We start from the raw sequence: 20,405 nt of genomic DNA, 5'->3' as shown, positions 1-20,405 counted from the left end.
AAAAATAATTATCTTGCTTGCATAAGTATTCAACCCCCACAGATTAATATTTGGTCGAGCCACCTTTTGCTGCAATAATGGCTTTAAGTCTTTTGGGGTACATATGTACCAGCTTTGCACACAGTGATGAAGTGATTTTGGCCTATTCTCCTCGGCAGATTTGCTCTAGGTTGTTCAGGTTGGTTGGGTAATGCTTGTCAATGCACTTTGTGAATGTGCGAGGAGCCAGGGACAATCCGAAGCCATTTAAAAAACATTAGGGCTTATGGCAGCGGCATCCACCGTCATTCCATTAGGTCTCTTACATGAGACCTCTTCAGTGCTGGCTCAAGCGCCAAGTGCCACGGCATGCTTGGTGCCAAGGGTGCATGCACATCACTATATCTTGTCACTGTCTAGCTGCTCTAGCACCTTGGATAGCTCCTGCCTTCTACCAGCAAGGTGTCGTGCTGGGGCAGATTTTCAGGCAGAAAGTGTTGACCATGGATGCTTCCAACACAGGTTGGGGGTTGGTGTGTGACGGATGCCTGGCTTTTAGCACTGGACAGGTGCGCAGAGGGTGTGGCACATCAACCGCCTGGAGCTGTTGGCTGTTTTCCTGGTCTTGAAGGCTTTTCAGTCCGAAATAGTGAATTATCATGTTCTAATTCACTCAGACTACACGACAGTTGTGGCGTACATAAATGCCAAGGCGGAATTCGTTCCCTACCAATGATGAGACTGACACGTCACCTCCTCCTGTGGAGCAAGCATCATCTCCTCTATCTGCGAGCGACATATGTCCCAGGCAGTCTGAATTACTGTGCGGACTTATTGTCACCCAGGCGATGCCGGGCGAATGGAGACTTTAGCCTCAGACTGTCCTGAGGATTTGGAAAATATTTGGAGATCGATCTATTTGCCTCCGTGGAGAACGGCCACTGTTCCCTCTGTTACTCCAAGTCCCAAGCTCTGCTAGGAGTGGATGCAATGGCCTGTAAATGCCCTGCATTTCTGCCAGTGAGCCTCCTTCACTCTGTCATATGCAAAGTCCAAGAGGACAAGGAAACATTTACATTGGTTGCGCAAGAGTGGCCCAACCAGTCTTGGCTTCCAGAAATGAAAGAGATTTTGGACAGCCCTCCATAGGAAATACAGCTGAGGAGGGATCTCCTCTCTTAAGCGCAAGGCACAATCTGGCATCCCCAACCCCAGCTGTGGAACCTGCATGTGTAGCCCCTGAATGGGGCACTCTAAACGTAACAGAACAGACTGTCGGTTATGAACACCATTTTACAGGCTACAGCGCTGTCTACAAGATGCCTCTACACACTGAAATAGAATGTGTTCACTAATTGGTGCTTTTCACACAGCAAAGACCCAGTGAACTGCCCCATACCTGAAATTCTCACATTTGTTCAAGAGCGATTGGACGCAGAGTTGAATCCCCCTCGCTTTCTGACTTGGGACCTAGCTTTGGTCCTAAAAAAGCTCACGAGGCCCCCCTTCGAGCCTCTGGACTCGAATTGTGTGTGCTTTCTATTAAAACCACATTACTGCTGAATCTGGCCTCAGTAAAACAGGTCAGTGATTTGCAAACACTGTCAGTTGACAATTCATGTCTGGAGTTTGGTCCGGATCCTTCAAAATCCACTGTCAAACCCAGAAAAGTCTATGTGTCTAAGGTTCTAACCACGCTCTTCAGAGCACAGGTGGTTCACCTTCAAGCCTTTTTCCCTCCTCCATTTAATTAGGATGAGGAACAATCCTTGCATTTGTTATGCCCTGTGCGAGTGCTACACACATACGTTGAGGCCACTCGTCTAACCAGCTCTTTGTGTGCTATGGAGGATGCACGAAAGGAATGTCCGTCTCAAAGCAAAGACTTTCTCACTGGATTGTTGATGCAGTTACCCTGGCTTATGAATCGCAGGGTAAGACTTGCCTAATTGGTGTTAAAGCACACTCAACTAGAGGCATGGCCTCTTTATGGGCATGGACGAATGGTGTGTCATTACAAGACATATGTTTTGCAGCAGGATGGTCTTCTCAAAACACATTCACTAGGTTTACAACCAAGATGTGACATCTCTCTCATAGCAAGTCTTCTCTGTCTAAAGATAATCCCATTCTACCATATCAAACGCCTTTTCGGCATCAAGTGAGATGGCAGCAACCGGAGTCTGATCATTCGCCACTGACCACATGATACTGATAAAATGCCTAATGTTATCAGAAGAGCTACGGCCCCAAATAAACCCCACCTGATCTATATGTATAAGAGGTGTCATAACTTAATTGGCTAGCCAAAATTTTTGACAATATTTTAACATCTAGCTGGATCAGGGAAATTGGATGGTAAATCTTACACTCATTTGGATCTTTGTCCTTTTTAAGAATCAGACCGATCCGGGCTTGTGTCATGGATGGCGGAAGCTTTCTATTCTTTAATGATTCTTCTAGCAAAAGTGGAGCCAGTTCTGTAGCATAAGATCTAAAAAATTCTGTGGCAAAGCCAGCTGGCCCCGGAGCCTTGCCTGTAGGCAAGGCCTTAATTACCTCGCCAAGCTCCTCCAAGGTTATCAAGAATCAAGAGAATTTTTATACTCAGCCATCAGTTTAGGAAGTTCTAATTGTTCCACAAAGTTTCTAATATCCTCATCAGTAGACGAAGATGTGGAACTATAGAGATCAAGATAGAATTCTATAAAAGCATTATTAATAGCAATGGCTGAGGTTAATATTTCACCACCAGCAGATTTCACTGAGGGAATGGTAGAAAAAGACTCTCTCTATTTTATATATCTAGCCAGAAGCTTCCCTGCTTTGTCCCCCAACTCAAAGTATGACTGTCTTGCCCTGAATAGCCAAAACTCCACCTTCCGCGACAATATAGTATTATATCTGTATTTCAATCAGGTCAATTCTCTGAGGCCATCAGATGACATTCGGCACTTCAGCTCTGCCTCTGCACTTTTAATATACCCTTCCAACTCCATGAGTTCTCGTGCTTTGGATTTTTTGAATGAGGCATACTGTATGATCCGACCACTAAGAACTGCCTTAAGTGCCTCCCAAGCCATGCCCACAGAGGATACTGAGGACCAGTTGGTCTCCATATAAACACTGATTTCAGCCTTTAACATTTGTTGGAATACAGGATTTTGCAAAAGGGATACATTAAAGCACCAAATACATGATTTTTTTTTCTCCGTATGTGGCAACACCTTTAAACTCACCAGGGTGTGATCTGAGACTAAGATGTTTCCAATTGAGCAATCAGCAACTGATGAAATGAGGGACTTGGATATAAAAAAATATATATAGAAAAATCTATTCTAGAATAAATCTTATGGACCGATGAAAACAAAATTATAGTACCTACCAGATGGGTTCAAAAGTCTACAAATATCTGTAAGACCAAGATTTTTACACATCCTGTGAAGCATCTCTGTTGCTCTAGGGGGCTAGCACACTTTTGCTTCACTATGATCAAGGACTGAGTCCAACAAAAGATTAAAGTGGGGTGCCAGCGGCTTGCAACATCCCTTCAAGATCTATAAAAAAGCCCTGATCATCAGCATTAGGTGCATAAGTATTAGCCAAAATAAGACTTTGCCCCTGAATTTCAGCTAAAACAATAATGACTCTTCCTAATTTATCTTTAATCTGTTTGAGACATTTGAACAGTAATGACTCCCCTGCTCTTACTTGAGCCAGCACTAAAGAAAACATGTCCACCCCATATCTTCCCAAATTTTTCAGATTCCTGCGGAGAAAGATGCTTTTCTTGAAGAAACACTATATCATATTTGTTACGCTTAAGAAAAGAGATAACCAGAGGTCACGTGATGCCATGCAAGAAGCAGACGTGTGAATGACTAGCTCTGTGCACTTTGCTAATTTTTTATTATACTCATGTTATAATCTGGTGAAATTCGATACACCCAGTTACACATTTGCTTTTTGAGGTAAAACATGGCAAAGAAGTCAAAATCATCAGGCTCTGGAGACATTAAAAGACACTTACGTGTTCAGGATGAAAGCCCCGACAGGCCTACAGACCGGGGACTCGATTTGGATGGCGCGGCGGGAGAAGGAATCCAGCGTCAGTTGTCCAACATATCGGTGATGATGATGAAGGTTCTTGCTGACTTGGAGGATCTCGCTGTAATACGTCGATCGATTACGGCGATGGAAATAAAATTCTCTGAGTTAGTTACAAGAGTGTCGGATGCTGAGAAACGAATCAATTATTTGGAGTCTTCGGAGAGGGAATTGACCGCTAATCCGCCCATGACCAAAGTTGATCTGGAACTTATTCTTGAAAAGCTTGAAGATCTTGAGAATAGAAGCCGCAGGAATAACGTCAGAATTGTTGGAATTCCTGTGCATAAGGAGGGCAGATATATGGTGAAATTCCTAGATGAGCTCTTCCCGAGTCTGCTCGACATAACAGGCCACAAGCTGGAAATCGAGCGAGCTCACAGAGTCCCAGCTCACAGATCTGCTGAGGGAGATAGGCCCCGATCGATTCTGGCCAGATTTCTGAGGTCATCCGATAAAGATCTCATGTTGTGCCAGGTGTGGAGCAAAGGGAAGCTTTCTTGGAGGAATCATAATATTTTCTTGTTCCCGGACTTTGCGAGTTCGACAAGAGAGAAACGCAATCGGTTCAGGGAATGCAAGAAACTCTTGCATCAGCGAAAGATCACTTTTGCTCTGATGTTTCTGGCCAAACTGAGAATAGAATCGAAGGACGGTCACAAAGTATTTACATGTCCCAATCAGGCAATGTCTTTTATTGAATCATTGGGTGAGTAAACCATTGGATGTTTCTCATGTGCGATGCAACAAAACTTATTTACTTCTCTGCAAATGATAGCAGAGACAGTAGCGAGAAGGACAATGAGGAGATTTAATTTAAGAAGAAGAAAAAAATCAGTGATGCTACCAAATACCAGTACTGACCTGTGTAATAAACCGGGACATCTGGTCACCCAATCTATAATTAAATTATAAACAAAACATAACTTTATATTTCATTGTGCATTTTATTGTGGAAAAAAACTGTAAAAGAACATATTTTAAGCAACTCCTCAATGCTTTTAAAATAGAAAAACAATAATTAGGTGCTGTATATGTTTATATATGTGTATGTGTGTGTATATGTATGTATATATATATGTGTATGTGTGTGTATATGTATGTATATATATGTGTGTGTGTGTATATGTATGTATATATATGTGTATGTATGTATGTATATATATATATAGTCTATTGTGTATTCTGTATATACTACTTTTTTCTTTTCAATGTTTATCTATTTTTTTATTCAATTTTAATTATTTTTTAAAAGTCTTGTTGCTGTTTTTGTATTGTGTACTGGAAGCTCTAGTCACCAAGATAAATTCCTTGTATGTGTAAGCATACTTGGCAATAAAGCTGATTCTGATTTATCTGTTTTTCAGAGTCTGCTTTAGCAATAACCACCCCCCCAGTTAATTAATCAAGGACTAGTTTAAGTTAACACTGCGTGCACCATAAGAGACTACCGGTGCCTACATGTGTGGACACATTACGCCTAAAAAACTTAATAGCCCAATATTAATAATATTTTTCTGAATTTTTATTTTGATATGTTGTTTTAGTAAACTGAGAGACATGATGTGGGTGACTTGATTTAATGAAGTTCTTAATCACGATGAAACCGCGATGCGAGCACCGTCTGCTGCATGCGTATTACCAGTTGTCAGGTCCCGTGCAAACTACCTTGTAGTTTCTAGTACATTGGCTACATACCTGTCTTTATGTGTTCGTCGTGCCAATCACCTCAAGCATATTGGTTGATTGAATGTGCCGCTCTGCAGGTGTTTGCTCAACACGGTGAAACAAACTCTTGCTAACATGTACGACATAAGGGGGTGATACAACTGCTAGCAGTGCAGACAGTGTCCATTTATTTCTGTTTCATCATTTTTATTGATTTATTTTGTTCATTGCATCACAAATCAAATGCCATGTACTCGGAAAGAAATCCCGAGTCACAAAGGCTCGAGATAAGTATAGAAATATTCTACTTTGTTACTATTTTTTCTACATTAGTAATTATAAAATTGAATGATTAAAGAAATATACAGAAACACATAATTTGTGATTATTTCATGTTAAGAAATACTGTAAATAATACAATAGATAATTCTTTTTTAAAATCTAAAAAACATTGAAAGTGATCAAAAAAATGAAGAATTGCAAATGATCCTGTTTAAAATATATCAAACAATCATATATATCAATATAAATCAATATAAATCATCTCTGAAAATTTGAAAAATGTCTGCAGATTCCATCTGGATTATTTGAAGACAGAATTTGTGACAAATGGCAGTAATTAAAAAATAAAATAAACAAGTTATTGAGCACAGAACATCAGTGAGCAAAGAGAAAGCAGTTGAGATGTTTTCTGTTGGTCCAGAATTATACAAAAAAAAGATTCTGACAACATCGCTGGTACTAATTTACAGTAAAATGCTCATGCCAACTTCATGCAAACTGTTCTGAAATGTAAATATTAAAATCAAGGCACAGTTCTCAAGGTTTTATCCACATTCTCATGAATCGCACAGTGTATAGCCAACATATATTAGGGATGTGCACGAGTAATCAACTAATTTAGTACTCGTTCTGCACCATCTGGTCGATTATTAATAACACTACTGGAATATCACAAATTCATTTTCCTTTCTGCATCAGGCATGGACTCTATAAATCGTAGAAGTCCAGGTGTGCTCCAGAGGTGTAGTGATCCTCAAGCAGGACGTTGATGAGTTTAGTGCTGGACTCTTCGGAGGTGAGCAGCTGACCCTGAGCGTGCATCATACTGAATGTGTTCCTCAGACCGCTGTCTGCACTGTTGCTCCTCGCCTGCAGCTGCATGTCTGTGTCCAGCGGCCCTGAGCATATTAATCAGTGTTAATGTGCATTAAAACATTCAGATCAGTACACAAAATGCAAGTGTCAGGAAAATCATTCTGCTCTCAAGAGGATTATGTCTGCACTTTAAATATATTTGCATGTTATATATTATGCAAGTTAGTACGTACTACTGGCAACTTTAAAACATCAACACCAACTATGACATCACATCCAATGAACAAAACCTGGAAAATCTCAATAGATATTTTTTGTATATTTTATTTATTTTTTGAATTGCTTGACCCACTCATGCACATTCCCTGTTAGGCAAAAAATCATGACAAACCAATCATATTAAAATAAATAAATAAATAAAATAAAAAATAGGTAGTTTTAGTTAGATTTGCCACTGAACCTTCAGCTAATTTAGCCTTTAAATTTCCACTTTAACATTAGACAACAGAATGCAATGTGCTATTAAAATGTTAGCACATTTAAAAAATGTTTAGTGCTGCTTCCACCCAGGGGCGTAGATTCCAGGGGGGATGGGGGAGAGGTAACCCCCTCAATAATCAAAACAAACAAGTACACCCCCCCATTATTTATACCATGATCAATGGAAACATGGAAATGCTTCACGTTGCAACCCCCCCAATGTTCAAGCCAAATCTACGCCCTTGCTTCCACCCTGTTATGCCACATGCATTATCTATTTCATACACAACTTGCTTATAAAGTCCAGTGGCTGAACTCAACTAGTGTTGCTTTCTGAACAATAAACAAATCTTCTGATGCAATGTTAAAAATTTGATCTAAACTAGTTTTCATTGAACCTGTCATGAGGTTGAAAAGGCACAAAAACTTAAATATGAGAAACTATTCTGGGCCTGCAAAATTGCATTAAATACATATAGATTTCATCTGTAAGGTGTTTCATCTACATGAGAGAGGAGATTAGAGCAGACAGAATCTTGTACCGGGTGCATAGTTGAGGACTCGGAGATCCGGTTCTTCTTCTGCCAGCACGCGGAACATCATATCCCGGGCCGCTTTCCCGCTGCAGTACAGAACCCAGGATGGGAAGGGTTTGATCGCGCACAACGAGCTGATGTTGATGATGACGCGCACAAGACCGTCGCGTTGTGGCACTGCGTGCAGAACTCCAGCGGTCAAACAGAGCGCAGAACTCACATTCAATGACATATAGGAGTCCACCTCATCAATGTCCATGAAATCACGAGAATACCGCGACACATCACCGAGAGAGGCTGCACACAGGATAAAAGTGATGTATAAGAGACATATATTGCATTTTCATTTGATTACATTACAACATTGCATTAATGTAAGACTAGGGGAGAATGGGGCTAGTTTTCTAACGGAAAGAACATCCCAACTAACCATTTTTGATTCCCAGAACAGAGCTTTAAAAAACAGTTACATCATATTCTTTTAGATTATTCTGGTTTGGTCAAATCTTTACCAAATACCAAGAAAAAGATTTGATTAATAGCACGGAAATATTTACTTTAAAGGCTGAAATACACCGGGGACTCTTATTTTTAAATGTTTGCGCTTCACTGCTTCCAGCTGCTCGTTCAAACAGATAAGGGATATAAAATGTGCACTCTTACAATAATCTACAACATATTACAATATAAACAATTAAATCAACACTATATCATCATCAACAGTTCATAAATTTCCGATATAGCTTAATGATTGTGAACTGCTCCGCAACTGCAGGAAACACTCACAAGTCGTATTCTTTTGAAGTTTGATGATCACATTAGGTCACATCATGATTCCTGTCTTTCCACCCCCAAATTTAAGACCTCTTTAAATTAAAATGAAGACTTTTGTTATATCATTTAAGATATTGAAGACGTTTTATGACCTTACATTTTGGAAAACTGAATTTAAGACATTATAGGACTTTTTAAGGATCCGCAGGAACCCTGCATCAGTTAATGAGTCGGCCCACCGGAATGACTGAACATTGGGGCGTTCAAGAGAAAACAAGTTCCGTTTCATTCCTCCTGACCGCCAGTGGCAGTGCTTAAGCACTAGTAGTGGATTATCGCAGCACCAGCTACATAGGTTGAGAGAATATACCAACAAAATCACGTAGTGACGTAGGCTGAGCCTCGAGGACAATAACCACATAAGCTCAGCATTCAGCCTCTTTCGCTTTCTCGCCTGATAGAGATATGTCGCTATTCTTTGTGTGATCCCGTGCTGTCAAGTGCAGCTTACTAAAGCAGCGAAATATCGTCCTTGCAAGCTGTGACAGTGTGCTCCTAAACCTTTTGGATCCAGAATAGATTATTTTGTTATTTTGGTGAGTTTTGTTTTTCATTGTAACTGTCGGTAACACTTCGTGCTTCTCAGAGCTATCCAGTGGCTAGTGTTTAATCACGCTGATAAGTTTGCGGTTTTATCTATTATCTAAATCTCTATTCAGATTTTTGTGCTACGCTGTGCTCCTCGGTGCAATCCGGCGGCCAGTTATCAGTGTGTGTATATATCATTTTTTATGTTTTTTCCATGAGCATTCCTTGCTGAACTGCCTTCCGGTTCTATATGGAGGAATTGTATTACTTTTTGTTCATCGTCATGGTATCTCCCCCGGGCTATTTACCGCTCTGCCTGCCTTAGCCTTTCGGTTCTATCCGGGGGTGTTTTTAACAAAAGTGATCATTGCTTATGGTTCTATTGCCACTGGCCTCCAACTGACGTGTAAGCTGTGTCTCAATACTCTTCTCCCTGATGATGGCCATGATATCTGTCCAACTTGTTTGGGAATTCAGCATATGAGACAGGCTATCACAGACCCGTGCTTGCACTGTAGTCTTTTGCCTATGTCGGAGAGGCAGTTCAATCTAGCTGGGTTAGACCTAGTTCAACGGTAAAACTCAGGGTGTCAGAGTTACCTCCCACCACAAAGACTCGGAAACGTTGTGCGTCTGTGGCCGGTGCCCCCCCAAGAAAGGCCAAATTCATGGCGTGATCGTATGGAGGAGAATTCAATTTCTAAGACAGTTGGTGTCCTTTCTTTTCCTTCAATCGCTTCAGCCTGTGGTGCCTGCCACTCCTGTAACTATAACACAGGAGGATGAGGATAGTTCAAATAAAGGAATTGGGGAAGAGCCTCTTGACTCCCCTTTTCTTTCACGTCATTCTGACTTGGACGTGCTCTCTACCAGTGCTTCTGTCTCTTTTTTTCACAATCATATGGATGCTGTGGATGTTACTGTGTAACCTTCCCCCCAGGATGTTCATTCTGGTCTTTCAGCTGTGGGGGGTTCTAGTGGGGATTTAGTTCAGTCATCAGGACAGGCTCCATCCTCTTCAGATTACACTTTGTCTGTGCTTCAGATGGCGACCATCCATTGTCGTTTGTGGTTAGCGAGGACAGAGACATCCAGCCTGTTAGGGCAGGATGCGCTCTCTCACAAGTGGCCGAACTGCCTACTTTATTCATTTCCTCCTATTCCACTGTTGTGGGAGACATTACACAGGATCTCCCTGTGGAACCACAGGGTGCTCCTTGTAGCACCCCGATGGCCAGCCAGGCCTTGGTTTCCCATACTTCCGAGACTATAGGTGGGCAGACCGTGGCACCTTCTGCTCTGGAAGGATCTGCTATTGCAGATGGACGGCAGTGTTTGGCACACTGGAATGTTTTCTCTTCATGGTGCAGGGATCGTGGGTTGGATCCTACACACTGTGAGGTTTCAAGAGCTTTGAGTTTTTTTTGCAACATCTTTTCGATGCAGGCAAGTCAGCTTCCACATTAAAGGTATACATTGCAGCCATTTCTGCCTATCATGTACCAGTTAATGGTTCTTCTCTTGGTTCCCATAATCTTGTTTGTAATTTTTTAAAGCCTGCAACCAGCCTGCAACCCCCATTTTCCTGTGTGGGATTTACCACTTGTGCTTGACTTTCTCTGTTTGCCGCCATTCTAAACTTTTCAGATGGCTGACCTTAAGTGGATATCTTTGAAAACTGCCTTTGTTGGACATCGCTTCCACTAAGCGAGTCCGTGAGTTACATGCATTGTCTGTTAGTGAGTTATGCATACGTTGGTTGCTGGATGATTCTAGCGTTGTGCTTCAGCCAAATCCATCTTTTCTTCCTAAAGTTCTGTTTCCTCAGCTCGTGAATCAGTCCATTAATCTGGCTGCATTTCAATGTTCGTCCCAATCAGACGAGCCAAGAGATCACCTCGTGTCCTGCGTGAGCTTTGAGGTGTTATGTGGATGCTACCATTTCTCTTAGACAAACAGATCAGCTATTTGTTTGCTATGGTGGTGTCCGGAAGGGTGCCGCTGTGTCCAAACGGAGATTGTCACATTAGATTGTGGAGGTTATCACTCTGACATACAAGAAAGCCCAAAAGCCCCTGCCAGGAAGTATTTCTTGTCATTCTACTAGAGCTGTGTCTACATCTTGGGCTGCCTTTAGAGGAGTCTCCAAGGCAGATATCTGTGCAGCTGCTACCTGAGCTTCTCCATGTACCTTTGCTCACTTCTACAAGGTCAGTGTTGCTACCCCTCATGCTGTGAGTTCAGCGGTTCTTCAGGGACAGCCTTGGCTGTTTTTCAGGTGGGTGGCATTCCTCATGACTATGTTGGTAGTAATCATCCACTAGTGCTTAAGCACCACCTCTGGCAGTCAGGAGGAATGAAACAGAATGCTAGTTATGTAGGTAACTGTGGTTCTGTGAATTCCGGATGACCGCCAGAGTTATTTGTCACTCGGAATGCATGAGAAAGACATACAGAGGCTGAACGCTGAGCTAATGTGGCTATTATCCTCAAGGCTCAGCCTACGTCACTACGTGACTTTTTTGGTATATTCTCTCGACCTATCTAGCTGGTGCTGCGATAATCCACTAGTGCTTAAGCACCGCCTCTGGTGGTCATCCAGAATTCACGGAACCACAGTTACTTACATAACTAGCTTTTTGTTTATATAAAAATAGGCCAGTCACAGCAATATTAACAACAGAACACAAAACAACTGCACACAATCCAGAGAACAGAACTTACTAAATATGTCTGATGAGTTTGTAGACAGAGAATAGATGCATTACTTTGCCCAGCTTTATTTATTTAAAACGAAGTACTCAAACAGAGAGAGATAGACAGAGCAGGCTGAAGGCAGCCACAGTCACATCATTTCCTAACCTGACGGCAAACGACACACGATAAAAGGTATCTTTTCTATGTTATTCAGAGTTTTGATGAGACTAGCCATGATGAGCGATGTTACAATCTGTCGTTTGCTTGGTTTCTATTTTCGGCATCATCGTGCTGGGTAACCCTGCCCTCTGTGAACTGGCACCGGTCCAAAAACTCTCTCATAACAGTATACTGAAGGCAGCATCTCATGAGATAGTTAAAAACTACTTGATTTTGGCAGAGAATGTCGCACCAAATGTTTCGCTGATGTATCGCTCTCTTCAGATGGAGTTTCAGAATGGAGAATAGGTGACAGACATTCCCACCTAATCTTTCTATTATATATATATATATATATATATATATATTATATATACATACATACAGTAAATACATCTATTCTTGGACTACAAACTCTTCATACATGTTTTGTAAGTTCGGTTCTCTGTTTTGTTCTTTAATATCGTTGTGACGGATCAAAATGCGTTTTCTCTTGAACGCCCCATTTTGCCAGTGAGCTGCGTGAACTGTTGGTCTTGTGCCGTCTCATGAATGCACAGAGCAATGGTCCGTCAACAGTTTCACTAAATAATACATTCGGTTTTGGTTTGTTTCGCAGCAAACCTGTGAGTCTCATGGGATAATTTATTAGACTTCTGAATTATACTTTTATGTGCTTTTGAAGCTTGAAGAGGTGGTCACCATAAACTGCCATTGTATGACATCACTGAGCACAAACGTTTTTCACAATTTCTCCCTTTGTGTTAAGAAAAAGAATAAAAGTCTATATGTGGTTATAACAACTCAGGGGTGAGTAAACAGTGAATGAATTTCATTTTAAATCATGTAAGCATGCAGATTTCTACAGAGCCACTAAGGAGACAAGGTGGTGGGAGGTAAAAAATAAGAGAAATAAATAAATAAAAAATTGATGCTCTAGCAAAACATTCGCATTCACCCGAGAAACTTTGCATCAATCATGCCAATCGTGAGGCAGCAGTGAAACGTATAAAATCATGCAGATACTTGTCAGGAGCTTCAGTTAATGTTCACTTCAACCATCAGAATAGGGAAAAATGTGATCTCAGTGATTTGGAGTGTGGCATGTTTGTTGGTGCCAGATGGCCTGGTTTGAGTATTTCTGTAACTGCTGATCTCCTAGGATTTTCATGCACAACAGTCTCTAGAATTTCCCTAGAATGGTGCCAAAAACAAAAAAAAACATCCAGTGAGTGGCAGTTCTGTAGATGAAAATGCCTTGATGGGAGAGGCCAACAGAAAATGGCCAGACTAGTTCGAACTGACAAAATCTACAGTAACTCAGATAACCGCTCTGTACAATTGTAATGAGCAGAATAGCATCTAATTCCACTGAATATTGGCAAGTATTAGCAACTGCTTGACCATTTCAAATCATTCATTTGTTATTAGGTCATGCATTTAGTTGTATATGATGCAGTGCTGTTACTACATAATCTAAGTTATGTACTAGCAGACATTTCATGATGCAATCATGTCAACATGGACCAGAATCTCAAAGTTGTTTCCAACATCTTGTGGAATCCATGCCACAAAGAACTGAGGCTGTTTTGAGAGTGAAGGGAAGCCTTACCCAGTATTAGTATAATGTTCCTAATAAAGTGTTCATTGAATGCTTATGTTTACAGTATATATGGCAGTTTATCAGATTTCTGTATGAGCGCCAGCAGATGGCAACAAGTGAAAGTGTTATAAGTGAGTCAATCATTCAGTCAACACTAGGGCTGCAACTAACTATTATTTTGATAATCGATTAATCTAACGAATATTAGAATGATTATTCGGCGATTATTGCAATGATTAATCATTAGTTCTTAACTGATTATTCAGCTTGTGCCCGTCTTAAAAGGTTGTATTAAACGTGCTTACAATAAAGAGGACAAAATCATCTTTTTTTTGGGGGGGGGGTTTCCCCTTTTTCTCCCAATTTGGAATGCCCAATTCCCAATGCGCTCTAAGTCCTCGTGGTCGCATAGTGATTCGCCTCAGTCTGGGTGGTGGAGGACGAATCCCAGTTGCCTCCACGTCTGAGACAGTCAACCCGCGCATCTCATCACGTGGCTTGTTGAGCGCGTTGCCATGGAGACATAGCGCGTGTGGAGGCTTCACGCCATCCACTGCGGCAACCACACTCAATTCACCATGCGCCCCACCGAGAACAAACCACATTATAGCGACCACGAGGAGGTTACCCCATGTGACTCTACCCTCCCTAGCAACCGGGCCAATTTGGTTGCTTAGGAGACCTGGCTGGAGTCACTCAGCATGCCCTGGGATTCGAACTAGCGAGCCCCAGGGGTGGTAGCCAGCGTATTTTACCACTGAGCTACCCAGGCCCCTGACAAAATAATCTTTGAAAAATACCTCTAAATGACATTCACTGAATTAAAGGGGAAAAAATACTTTATTAACTTCAATACAGTGCAGAAATTCACTGCAAAAAATCCTATTGTTATCAAGTGTTTTATCTTGTTTTCCATTTAAATTGGTCTAAAAATCCTTAAAACAAGACAAATTTACTTGAGAAGCAACATAAGGTATTTAGACTGTATCTTAAATATAAATATATTTTGTATATAATTGTATTTTTTCACTTGTTCATACTTCTGCGAGTGCAGTAAAGACAAAATATACTTGTATTCAAGATCTATTCTCTAAAAGCAAGTCTAAATATCTTATATGCTGCTTCTCAGGTGAATGCTGTCACATTTAAATGTGTTTTTGTTCATGTCTTTTATTTTGGAAGTTTAGTTCCTGTTTTATAGTCATGTGTTCATGTCATGTGATTTCCTGTTCCCTCATGTGATCTTGTCATGTTTCCCCTGTTCATGTGTCTTGTTTTCATTGGTTCATTGTTTGAGTTCTTGTTAGCAGTCTTGCCTTTTCATTGGTTATAGTTTATTAGTCTTATTATCTTGTTTACAGTTCTGTCTGTTAATTGGTTGTCATTGTCATGTGTTTGCCCATGTCCATGTATATAAGCCCTCATGTTTGCCATTGTCCTTTATCAAGTATTGTTTTGTGTAACGTAGTTAGTCAAGTCTAGTTGTTTGTCTGTTTTGTTTTCACGTTGGATTTAAGTTTTGTGGATTTCATGTTGTAAATAAACTGCACTTTGGTTCTTCACACTTCATCGTCTTCATCTGCCTGTTACTGCTAAGCCGAACATTACAAATGCATCTTTATTTTTTAAAGGATTTTTAGATATTTATATTGGAAAACAAGCCAAATCAAAAATGTATTTTGTTGCAGTGTATAATGGGGCGAAGACTATTCCTCTCTCACCTTTCTGTTCACTTCAATCCATCTTTAACTCTCAAAAAAACAAACTCTCTCTTATTAAAGCTGCGTATTGGCAATTTTCTACACGATAAGAAATGCACAATGACACGTGTTGTGATTCAATAAGTCGCAAGCCATCACGTTATAATCTTGCTGCATTAAGCGTGTGTGCTCGATGGATGAGCGTCCCGTGACAGAGTGTGCATCAGCTGGGTGCAGTTTCAATCTCTCCCCCTTAGATCGGGACATTCACACAACTCATAGAAGAGGCGCTGACCGCACAGAGAAATGACCGTTTCAGAGTTTGAAGTTATTTACATGATCTGCTTCTGTATTATTTGAAGTTTAATAAAGCTATAACACATTAAATATAACTGCATTAAAGATGTAACACTGGGAACACCTCCGGCTCCACTTATTCCACAACGAGAGTGCTTCTGTATTTACTTATTTTGTATTTTTGCATTATATTTCCCTCATACTTTGTGATCTACATCAGCTGAAGCTGTTTGGAAAGTTTAGAGTTCATCTGGACTGTGAGCTGTGTAATTCTTCCTCTCCTCAGTCAGTCGTGAACTGCAGTGCTGCTCTCACACGTCATCATTAGAGTTTAATGTGACCCCATGTTACGTTAAATGAGCTCAAATGACTATTTGACAACAAAAACGATCGACAATTTTTTATCAACATCGACTAATCGTTTCAGCCCTAGTCAACACTGACATTGCGTGTCAAATGGCATAAATGATGCCTCTACAGGGCACTTTGAAGGGAGAACAATCATGGTAGCCAAGCTGCAGTGTTGTTCCAAATACAAATGACTTAAAAGTGATGTCCGAATTGCTGTTATTTTTAAGCCCAAAACCTTTTAGCCCTCCAAAACTCTTAAATGGTCAAGTCTTAGAAGGGAATAGGGCATAGGGATGGTCACTTCTGAATGGAACCCGAGTCGTTCTTGACCGAAACAAATCTTATTATCCTTTATTATGTAAAATCTGCACGTCAATAAATTTACCAAGAGACTTGACATGACTTCCCACATAATGAAGCAATTTTTAGGCCTATTTATGGAGAGGGAAACACCACCTTCACAACATCAACAAAAACCAAAATAATATGCAATTACAATGTGCACCAAAGCATTCCATTTCATTAGACCACTCGCATTTAATGTAATTTTAACTGTGTAGTCTTCATTTAATAAATTCACATCACATCTTCACACATTCAAAATTGAGGATTATGCTTTGTGCATAGCCTAAATAATGTCTTTAAAGCTTCACTCTTTTCATTGCACACATTTTCTCTCACAAAACTCGCAATAGTTGTATTATAACATTATACATTTCATCTGAGGGCTCATTCATAATTTGCAGCACAACATCATATTATTGCAACACCATCATATATTTTGCTGCATTCAGTTGGGGGGCTGTCGGATAAATCCATTTTTTGGCTGCTTTATATGCAAGAGCAGAGTTGTAAGAAATATACAACTGTCTAACATTTGGAAGAATGTTAATGTTCTGAATTAAAAATTGGATTAATCCATCTGTAGAGCTGTGTCATGTTGAACTCATTCTGATGGGTTTTATTGAGGCAGGACAGCGCAGGTTGACCAATCTCATTTCAGACCCACCCACATGTGCAAATCAAATATTCAAGCTGTATATTTATTTTATATCCATGAGCAATAAACATGAGAAATTAACAAATTTCTTAAAATGTACATGGTTTACAAGCTAAAAATAAAATAACATAAAACACAACAGTCAAAAACATGTTCTGGTCTATGAAAACAGTCCGTTATAACTTCTGACTCAACATGACAGAATGCATCACATTTGAAACAACCCAGTAAATTCATCAAACATCTTACCTTTTAGGAATCCGTGAATCTGGCCCCAGCTTGCCAGACAAATTCTAATCTTTTCAATTAAGTACATTAATATTTCTAAGAAACATCTGACTGCTGCATGTTTATTTCAGTGCAATCTCTCTTCAAGCAATTGGACAACTGGATACATCAATCATTGAACACACCAACAAACTCACTTTTGTCACCGCGGGATGAGGTGTCTGGGCTTTTTTATAAAAAAAAAAAAACAATTATCATGATTATGACTGGGATGCTGTGCATAGACCTTACTGTATTTTAATAGACCTTGATATCTGGTCAATATACAAAAGCTTAAGACCTATGGGATTTTTGAGGGTAGGGGCTCAGCCCTCTCTGGGATGGGATAGGTTGAACGGCTGGCTCACTGGAGCAGTCAAAACAACCTGGAGCTGAACACGCTCAAAACAGTGGAGATGTGATTGTGGACTTTAGGAGGAACACCCCAACATTGACCCCCTCACCATTCTAAACAGCACAGTGGCAGCAGTGGAGTCATTCAAGTTCCTGGGCACTACCATCTCACAGGACCTGAAGTGGAAGACCCACATTGACTCCATTGCGAAAAAGGCCCAGCAGAAATTGTACTTCCTTCACCAGCTGAGGAAGTTCAACCTGCCACAGGCGCTGCTGATACAGTTCTACTCAGCAGTCATTGAGTCTGTCCTCTGCACTTCAATAACTGTCTAGTTTGGTTCAGCTATGAAATCAGACATCAGAAGATTACAAAGGACAGTTCGGACTGCTGAGAGGATTATTGGTTGCCCCCTGCCCACCCTTCAAGAACTGTACACTTCCAGAGTGAGGAAAAAGGCTGGAAAAATCACTCTGGACCCCACTCACCCTGCCCATTACCATTTTGAACTGTTGCCCTCTGGCTGACGCTACAGAGCTCTGAGCACCAGAACCGTCAGGCACAGGAACAGTTTTTTCCCTTAGGCTATCCATCTCATGAACAGTTAATAACTGCCCCATTGAGCAATAATTATGTGCAATTCACAGCCTAGTCTATTTATATTTATCCAACATACCATACCTCGTCTGCCATACATTCCCTCGCATATGTATATAACAGATTTGTATTTGTACATACGTGTATATATATATATAACTCTTATTGTGTATTTCTATATTTACTTATATTTTCTCTTCTCTTCCATTTTTTTATTATTATCTCTGTCTTGTTTTTGTATTGTTTGTGCACTGGAAGCTTCTGTCACCAAGACAAATTTCTTGTATGTGTAAGCATACTTGGCAATAAAGCTCAAAGCTCATTCTGATTTCTGTTCATTTCATTCTCTCTCTCTTTCTTTTTTTTTTCTCTCCATGCATTCGTAGTTACACTTTTTGCTTTCTAGTCTTGATTCGTTTTCATCTTTCTGGTCAGTTGGGGTGCAAATTTAAGTATCCTATGATGTAGGACATTTTAGGGCGCCTACACACTATAGTTAACGCTGCATCAGAGAACGCTGTGAATGCATTGATTTCAATAGGGATGCTGCGTCGGATGGACGGAGAGGGAAAATGCAAGGGTTTGCGATAGTGAAGCTCCGTCATGCGACCAAAAGTTAAGAACATTTCAACTTTTGCTGCAACGCACTCTGTGTAGGCATCCGTTGACCAATGGGAATCTCGGAGAGGCGGAACTAGGTGCGCTGAGAAACCGAAAACAAATGTGGCTGACAAACTCAACCATGCAGAGTTTTCATTCACTGTCCTCTGTTATCCTTCTCTGTCCAGCAAAAAAGATAGTTATTGTGGAGAGAGAGCCTGGAGAAGAGTTTCAATGTTTACTGGTTCATTGTCAAAAAGATATATTTTAAATAGCCTCTGTCCGTGACCGCCTATTCCCTTTGTGGTACACGCTTTCCAAATGACCCTTCGCAGTCTCACGCGTCAAACGCTCTGCCGGAGCTTTCCCTGGTAGGGCACTTTTACAAACCAGGGAAAGCTCAGACGCAGCGTTTGACGCAAGGGATTGTGTAAGGCTGCGTTTCCACTGGCACGGAAGAAATCAGCTCAAAGCCACTCACAGGGAACAGCCTGCTCCCGCTCTGCTACTGTAAATGTACGTTTCTACTGGCACAAAAAAAAATAAAAAATCCACTCAACACCATTTACCACGCCAGAGAGCTGCTGCTTTGGGTTGTGTTTGTAATATGCAAAGCCAGTGTGTATTGTCTATCTTTGTTTTCAGTACACAAGCAATAATATAATTTAATAAATGCACGATTACAGTTGGAAAGATGCCAGCTTATTTTCTGAATGCCCACAATGTACTAGGGAGGCACCGATACCACTTTTTCTCTTCCGATCCGATTCTGATATCGGAAACCTCAGTATCGGCCGATAGCGATAGTGATCCCGATCTGATACCAGTGTTGTTTTTTTTGCATAATCAGTTTAGAATATCTTTACATTATTGTGTGGAAATAATTGGGTGTACTCTTTAATATGTAAAGAAACACAAATCTCTAACTACACATTATTTCAATATAAATATATATCTTATTAAGAAAAACTTTACGGTTAACTAGTATACTGGATAATGTAGCAGCAAAATTAACAGTAATTCCAGTATAAGTCATCAGTAGAAAAGAAGCCGTTTTTTTTTTTTTTTTTTTTGCAAAATTTTTTCCATTTGTTTCTGGACTTTAAAGGATTCAGATCTCTTTTTTGTTCAATTTAGTTGTAAGATATCAGCTCACTTTTCATTCACACAGTTATTTTTTGGAACCCATTCAACTTAAATATTATTATAATAGTAATATATTTCAATCGTGCACCTTTTGTCACGGATCCACCGGTCTCTCTCTTTCTTCCTCAAAGCGCTCACTCTCCCCTGAGCTCTGATTACACGCACCTGCATATCATTAGTGTCTAATCAAGGACTGCATATATACCCCACTTTCACACACACTCTTTGTCTGTTCTTATCGATAGTATCTCTGAGACTCCAGACCTTTCTACTATGTCAAACATACCTGTGTCTTCATTATTGCCTGCAAGTATCATAAGACTGTTGTGAGTTATCTGTTCATCGTGTCTATAACCTGTCTGGATATTACTCACCTGCTGTTTGCCACTCTGCTCAACTGGAT

The 20,405-nt window shown here is 40.5% G+C and overlaps 2 protein-coding genes across 3 annotated transcripts in view; one reads left to right on the top strand and one right to left on the bottom strand.

The window, feature by feature from the left end:
* nup214 (nucleoporin 214) overlaps positions 1–20,405 on the top strand; it is a 319,628-nt gene that overhangs the window by 295,036 nt on the left and 4,187 nt on the right. The window lies entirely within an intron of this gene.
* The window catches only part of spra (sepiapterin reductase a), a 30,428-nt gene continuing 15,956 nt past the window's right edge, over positions 5,934–20,405 (bottom strand). The window contains exons 2-3 of the mRNA XM_051690064.1: positions 7,875–8,165; positions 5,934–6,935 (exon numbers count right to left, since the gene is read on the bottom strand). Coding sequence (XP_051546024.1) covers positions 6,745–6,935; positions 7,875–8,165 — 482 coding nt within the window. The 3' untranslated portion in view covers positions 5,934–6,744. The remainder of the gene's footprint in view (positions 6,936–7,874; positions 8,166–20,405) is intronic.

This window comes from Myxocyprinus asiaticus, chromosome 4, assembly GCF_019703515.2.
Source record: "Myxocyprinus asiaticus isolate MX2 ecotype Aquarium Trade chromosome 4, UBuf_Myxa_2, whole genome shotgun sequence".
NCBI classification, from domain to species: Eukaryota; Metazoa; Chordata; class Actinopteri; order Cypriniformes; family Catostomidae; genus Myxocyprinus; species Myxocyprinus asiaticus.
Note: the sequence above shows the minus strand (reverse complement) of the source record. Positions and strands in the feature narration are given on the sequence as shown.